General features: G+C 38.2%; 1 protein-coding gene across 1 annotated transcript in view; it reads right to left on the bottom strand.

The window, feature by feature from the left end:
* Nucleotides 1-1,850: 1,850 nt before the first annotated feature.
* Nucleotides 1,851-7,242, bottom strand: part of LOC118325349 (signal transducer and activator of transcription 5B-like) — a gene marked incomplete in the record, with an annotated part of 21,880 nt that continues 16,488 nt past the window's right edge. The window contains 4 exon segments of the mRNA XM_035657986.1: nt 1,851-4,558; nt 5,678-5,779; nt 6,318-6,369; nt 6,565-6,720. Of these exon segments, the coding sequence (XP_035513879.1) occupies nt 4,435-4,558; nt 5,678-5,779; nt 6,318-6,369; nt 6,565-6,720 (434 nt within the window).

Genomic DNA, 7,242 nt, shown 5'->3' on the forward strand with positions numbered 1-7,242 from the left:
AACGGTTCAAGGACCAGAGCTGATGTGATTATTTGACCCAAATGTCAAATTGACAACATTCAACATTTTATTTATTTAATATAAAAATAACTGAAAAAAGTCATTTGAAACCTGATGTCTCAAGTCAAGTAAAGAGTCTTAAACTTCCAATTCCATGTCAAGTCTCAAGTCATTCATTTTCTGTCGAGTCAAGTTGCAAGTGATCAAAACAGCAACTCCAGTCGAAGTCCAAGTCACAATGACTCAAGTCATGTTGACTATTCTGTTTTGAATATTTGTGTGGAAATCCATGGCCACAGATTGTAACAATGAAACTTTGTTCAAATGCAGTATGTTCAGTTCTGTTAATGATTAGTCAAATGTATGTAATTTATACTCTGCTCTGATTGGCTGATGGTCACTATTATGTGCAGCACAAAGGTAAGACAGGTGTTATAGTATTCTATACTGATTATTTATCTGTGCTTTTATTGGGTATAGTTAAATAATTACACTACCTAACCCCCACCCCTTTTATTCTGAAGGTCAGAAGTCTTATTGTTGCAATGAATGAATCTCAACTGTGCATTTCTCTGCTTGCACACATTTCCAATCAGTACTTCTTTGGAACGTGTGACCCCCCACTGCCTGTGGACAAAATTAATCAGTACTTTCTAAATACTTAAGGTAAATGTCTGGGATTCCTTTTCATATTTCCAGGCTTACAATTTAAAACAAATCTCTAAAATATGTAACATATGCACTCCTCATAAACTGAATGAAGTTCTTTTCTGTGGTTTGTCTCGTAAGCAGTGCCAGGAAAAAATCCCTATTATATTTGACTCCATCAAAACCTGACAGCGGGCTGGAAACCTGGGAGATTGGGATGTGAAATGGCATAAACATACACCAATTTTTAAAAACAAATTACTCTGGTACGCTCCGTACCTCCTGGACTAAATGCATTCTCTTTCCCATAATATCAATAGCGAAGGTCTAAGATAATCCTACATAGAAAATATATTTTACCATAACCGCTTTCTTTTATCTACAGCTGAGGTCAGTTGTTGGAGCTTGTGGGGTTCGGTGGGAAGATGCTCTACCCATACATCCCCTCCTCAATTATATAATGAGTTAACCCAAAATTGGGGGCTTTGTATCTTATATGTACAAGTTATGTGCTTGCCAATGGGTGTGACCAAGGTCTAGAATGTTGGATTAAAAAACTGGCAGGAGTCGATCAAATGAAGAAGACTTTGCTAAAATGTGGCCCTCTCCTCCTGAAACTGTAACTATCAAATGATTAATTTCAAATGTAACAAATCTGACCCCTAGGGACGGACCAGTTCCAGCTTTGTCCCACACCCATTTGCATATTACAACCTATTTGCATGTAATATGGCTGTGTCCATTTTTGGTCTAAAGTTTTATGGTAAGTTATTGAGTGAAATATTGACACATACCCACCTGTAAGTCCACATCTTTACGGAGATGTGGACTACAGTTTTTGTTCTTTGTCCTTTATAACTGATGTTTTGGGGGTTTTTTGATAAAGATTTCTGTGTTTTGTTTCCTTTTTTTGTGGGGTTATTTTACCCATGTGCCATCTAGGGTGGGGAAGGGAGGAGGGGGAACTTTAACTGCAGGGGCAAATAAGAGCCCTTTGGTGGGCCTTTGGTGAATGCTTGTATATTTATGTTAAAATGATAGTTAAAATTTTAGTAGCAATCTAACCTCCAGGATTGAAAAAAATAAAAAAATAAAAATATAGGACAAACATTTAGCAAGGCACTAAGCATTCACTGACTACAGACTACAACATCTGTATTCAGTAAATTCAGGTACAGTGACATAACGTGATAGAACTGATCTGACATTTTACATTTTAATGTGACAATATTTACTGCTCTTGACATTGAAGTCTAATTTGATTAGGCTGGTAAACTACGAGGATACATTTCAGGTTAAAATCAAAGCAGTTACTGACTTCATGAGACTAAACGATAGCACCTACTGTAATATTTGAACATTTTGCTGTAAGGCAGTGCAGCACAAGAGCATCAGAGAATGGGTGTGATAGAAGCAATTAAGAAACAATGTTATACAAAAAGCACCAAACCATAGCGGTTACAGATTAACAATTAAACTATCAGAACTTAAAACCAGAGTATGAAAACTTTAAAAGAAGAAATAAAAAGTTGAAGTCCTACTTAAACCCACCCTTGTTGAGTACAACACACTCAGGGGTTGGACTGGAATTGATCCTACAAAACATCTATGATCCCACCCCTCTCCCTAAGACTTACAGCCTCAGGTGACAGAACAAATCACTTGAAACAAAGTTTCAGTTTCAATCACCAGAACAAAGCATGTGTATTCCTGAGAGCTAACCATTTCCGTCCTTGTAAAACACTTACAAAAATTGAGTATTTTGAAACATTCCTGCCTTTGCTGGCACATTAGTGCATCTCTTGGGCCAGTATAATAGCGTGAAAACATTGAGATTTGTGCATTGTAGGGCTGTCGCACTAACTGCAATAATGAATAGGGCTTATATATTTATTATTATTATTATATATCACATTGCTTACAGTATCGCAATATACTGAATAGTAACCCCTGTATAGTGATTGCATCACCAGATCTTTGCCAATACCACTGCTCAAATAATCAAATACTGCTGTATTGACAAGCCAACCGCATGTGACATCACATCGTCACATCATTATCAGTATTTGTTTTGTAAGATGGGAAAGCATCCCAGAGCGGCGAGGCCAAAGAAACCTGACACAGCAGAAGCGCTATCGAAAACAGTGCTACTCCATGTTAGGGGTGTAAGAAAATATCGATACACTTGAGTAACACGATATTTTGTTTTTTCTGATACTGTATCGATTCTCACACTGTATTGATTTTTTTTCTTAAACCCCCAACTGCTAGATAGCAGGACTGTAAGTGTAAACTGAGGGCTGTGATGTTGGATGTTAAAGGGACTGTATTAAAAAAAACACATGATTTGTGACATCACAAATAGTTTGACAGTCATCCTGGTCCAGTATGCAACTTGTACAGTGTGATGTACCAGTGCACATCCACTGAGAATGGACTTTACAGTGAAGTAGGAGACATCTTGTGTCCAGCAGAAAAACTTTAGAAATACATATCCATAGATATGTATATCCATAGACTTTTAGATAGAAGGAGTAGATTACTTTTTAAGGATTTAATGTGTAATTTATTTATTTTTTTGCAAAAAGAAATACACATTGTTCTAAGCAGGCCACTTTTAATATGTCTTAAATAATAAATGTCTGTTAAATAACTGGTGAACTTATTTCTGCTGAAAGTCACCACAGACCCAGGAGGAGGGAGATATAACTTCAGTGCGACAGCCATACTGCATTAAAGTAATTTTCTGATTTCTGATTCTGATCACTTACACACTGCAACAGAATGGGGGCCCATTCATAAAAACATTAGTGCTACTAGTGGTCAAGAACTCCACAGGATACCTTTAAGTCGAACTTCAGTAAAACCAGGAGTGCAACAGGTTTAAGTTAAAGTTCAGTGGCCACAGCAGCTGGGTTTAAGTAAACCACCGGTGAACCACTGGTTGTTTCAACGAATCCCATCCTAAAGCTTAAGCCACAGCTCAGCTAATGACAGAGCAACAGCTCCAATATACCTGACTCGGAGACATGTTTTCGCTTGTTGCTTGCTCATTCAGGTCGCCTAATGAGCAGGTGCTTAAAGCAACAGACTCAAGAAAATCTTTGGAGATGGAGGAAAATTCTATCTGCTATCGTCGTAGTATAAGTACAACTTGTGGTCACAGTGGCTGATGTTCAGCTGAAGTTATAGTCGTACTTTAAGTCCTTTTAAAGAGTATTTTGGATCATGAAGATACTAATAATGAGTGACAAATATTCCCTGTAATAGAGATGAGATAGGATTTGATAGCATTTAGTCACATTAACATCTGTTAACTGTGTATTTTAAGAGGAAGCTAGTCTACTGTGGATTTTTATGCAAAAGTCATCATCAGGCACATGTGAATGCAAAGCTGGCATAAAAACTAACTATATCTGTCAGTTTTGTATAAAAATCTCATTGACCCAAACCAGCTCCACACGACAGCCCTGAGAAACTATGATAAGCGGGAGAGGACAACACTAGCCTCTGTCAAGTGCCAGTAACACTGACTCTTGATGGTAGGTGATACTTCGGTCTGCTTATGAATAGCTGTCTACTGCCTGTTCTCTTCCACAACTCCAGTGGGCAGCTAAAACTGAAGATGAATAGTGAATTGTGATGTGGATCTACCACAGGGACTGATAAAGATGGAAAATTTCTTGCCGTAGCTGCTGTCCAGTAGAAATGAGAATAGAAGTGTGGGTGTTTATGTTAAAAGATGGACAAGACCAGAGAGCGTGCTGCAGGTGTAGGGTTTCAGGTTCAGGACTGCTGACTGCTCCACTGGTTTGCCATAGGCCTGCTGAGCAGTTCCTCCACATGGCGGGCCACGTCCATCGTGTCATCCAGGTCGAAGTCTCCATCTGCATCCAACATGGCGTCACTCCTGAGGGCAGAGACAGATACTACACTGTCATGGAGGAATTTCTAGAGCTGACACCCTCTGGTCGGTTGGTTGATATGCTCTTATCTGACCAAATTTTCATTGGTCAGACAATCGCTGGTGTTTTCATATGGAGAAAAGCACTTCTTAATCTATTATTTTTGGGGGGAGGGACATATGCAGATCTGATGCATTTTATTTTTGAGTGTTGGATATATTTTTAGAAAAACATTGGTTATGTATCAAAATAAAAATCAAATATATTTTACTCAATGAATCTACTACTGTTTTAATAATGGTATGGTTTAATAAACAATACATCAGAAAGTCAGAACACACCCGTTTGACATTAACCGCACTTTAACTGGAGGTCTTGAGACTGCAGGACTTAACTTACTGAACATTTATTCAGCTCCAAACTAACTGACACAATGTCAAATAACCAGCAACAATGTCAACATTAACCGCAGCCTAAGAGGAGCCTCAAGTTTATTTTACTACAGACTGCTTTCTTAACAAGGGCTAAGAAAGGGCTCGTAACAAAGGTTCAAGGTGAATGATGGACTGATTACGGACTGTCCGTGACCCGACTTCAAACTTCAAAAAATGACAGTTTTGCCATGTTTTATGTTGTTTGTTTTATTGTTGTTGTTTATCTTGCTGAACTTTGCTTAAGCATGTTGCTAAGTGGCTACTGCCTCTGGCTGGGGGAAGTTGGTCTAATGTCGTAATATTGAGGGACAGTGGAGAGAAACTGTGTGAAAGTTAAGCCTCATTTGAACTAAAAAAATGAGAGTAGCAGGTTGGATGCCAAATAATTGTTTTTCTGGAACTAGCAATTTATAATATCAGCTAGCAGGTAGACAGCGCTCAGTGCACCTTGGTCAATTTAGTTTACCTACCTTGACGCTCCCAGGATTGACTGTGAATCAAAAATGTTTAGGTCTGTAAAAGTGAGCTGCAGATTCAGCTGTCAATTATCTGTAGGTTTGTCACCACAAGGGATCCTTTTCGTATTGTTATCACATTATTTGATATATTGTTATTAGTATTATTATTATTATTATAGAAGTATTATTGTCTTAAATAGATAGAGTAAATTAAGTAATAGAGTGAGCTTACATAGAAGGGTAGACACCAAAGTTGTTGGGGTGGCTCACGGAGGGAGAGGCTGTCTGGTCCATGAATGTGGAAGTTCCTCCGCTGGGCTCAGGGTTGGTGAATCTACCAGAGACATATATACCACACATTACCATCACATGTCTGCAACAGGCCTACTGACTGACATCTTATAATAATGCATAATGATAATGATAGTAATAATAATGGAACCAGACTGATATGGGATTTTTGAAGCCAATACCGACTTAAGAGGGAAAAATTCACTGATTACTAATATGGTGGCTGATGTAGTGAGTTTTTGAGCTGGAATGAAAATTGACCATTTTTATGTAAATTATATGTGTGTATTGTTCAATACCGCCTACTGGCATATTGTTATTGTCTTGAAAAAATAACAGAATGAATCCCAGAGTCACGCTTTTACTTCAAATTAATTGTACAGTATGTGAAACACACCTCATAAAAAGGACAGAAGTGGATATATTTGAGACATCGTTAGTGTGAACACATCCTCTTTTTAGGATTCAAATATCAAATTAACACTAAACCTCCAGAACTTGCTTCTTTTTCAGTCCTGTCTGTTTAAAGTGATTTAGGTTTCCTGTGGCAGTTTTAGAAAAGAGAAAAAAAGACAACTTACTCTGGCACAACTTGTTTAATCTGTGGTTTTACGTATCCATCCACTGCTTTTGCTGCAAGAGAGACATACTGCCTTAAAAACTTTATTTCAGAGTTCTTTAAACTTTACAGTGTCATCTATGTAGGCCACTGAGTAAGTTATTAAAAAAACAAGTTAATGTCAAGAAAGTGTTCTTCACTTCGCAGATGTGTGTATTTAGCTTATGGCAGTGATGTATTGAACACAAAGATATAGTGCTGATACATACAGAGTGGAGGGGTGTAGTACTTTGCGAAGACCTCATCTTTGAGCCGGTTAGGGTAGAGAAACAGAAGGTGGTTAAGGTCACTGATGCGGTCGGCCAGGGAGCGAATGGAGAAGTCCTTGGTTGTATAAGGCAACAGATTCCAGACCAGCCTCTCACCTAGCCAAAGACACAGACAGCCAAGAATTACAGCCACTTTATTCACCAAGGCTCACCCTCAGTGTAAAAGAAGAAGGCACATTTTTTAAATCCTGGCTATATGTACTATTCATACCAAATATGATGTCAAATTGAGTATGTAGTGTGTCTCAACTGCATAGTATGTACATTTTGTATAAACGAGATATTAGAGATTAGAAATTCTGAGTATATGGTGTGAGTTTGCTGCACAGACTCAACTGTCTGAAAATACATTGTATTTCTTCATACTGATCAATGGCATACTGCGAGGAGGACGGTATTACTTCACCACTAAATTCACTTCTGAGATTAGAGGCGAGAAATCCACTGTGTATACTTACATATATTAGCAGTTTGACGATTGATTGAAAATTGATGGTGAAATCGAAAATGTCCCGCTCACAGACCCCTCTTGCAACCCACAGTCATAGAGACTAGGGCTGTAGCGATAAACTAATCTCACAATACGATATGATACACGATATTCAGCTCACGATACGA

This window comes from Morone saxatilis, unplaced genomic scaffold (genome assembly GCF_004916995.1).
Source record: "Morone saxatilis isolate NCDOM2014 unplaced genomic scaffold, NCSU_SB_2.0 Contig1, whole genome shotgun sequence".
Taxonomy (NCBI): Eukaryota; Metazoa; Chordata; class Actinopteri; family Moronidae; genus Morone; species Morone saxatilis.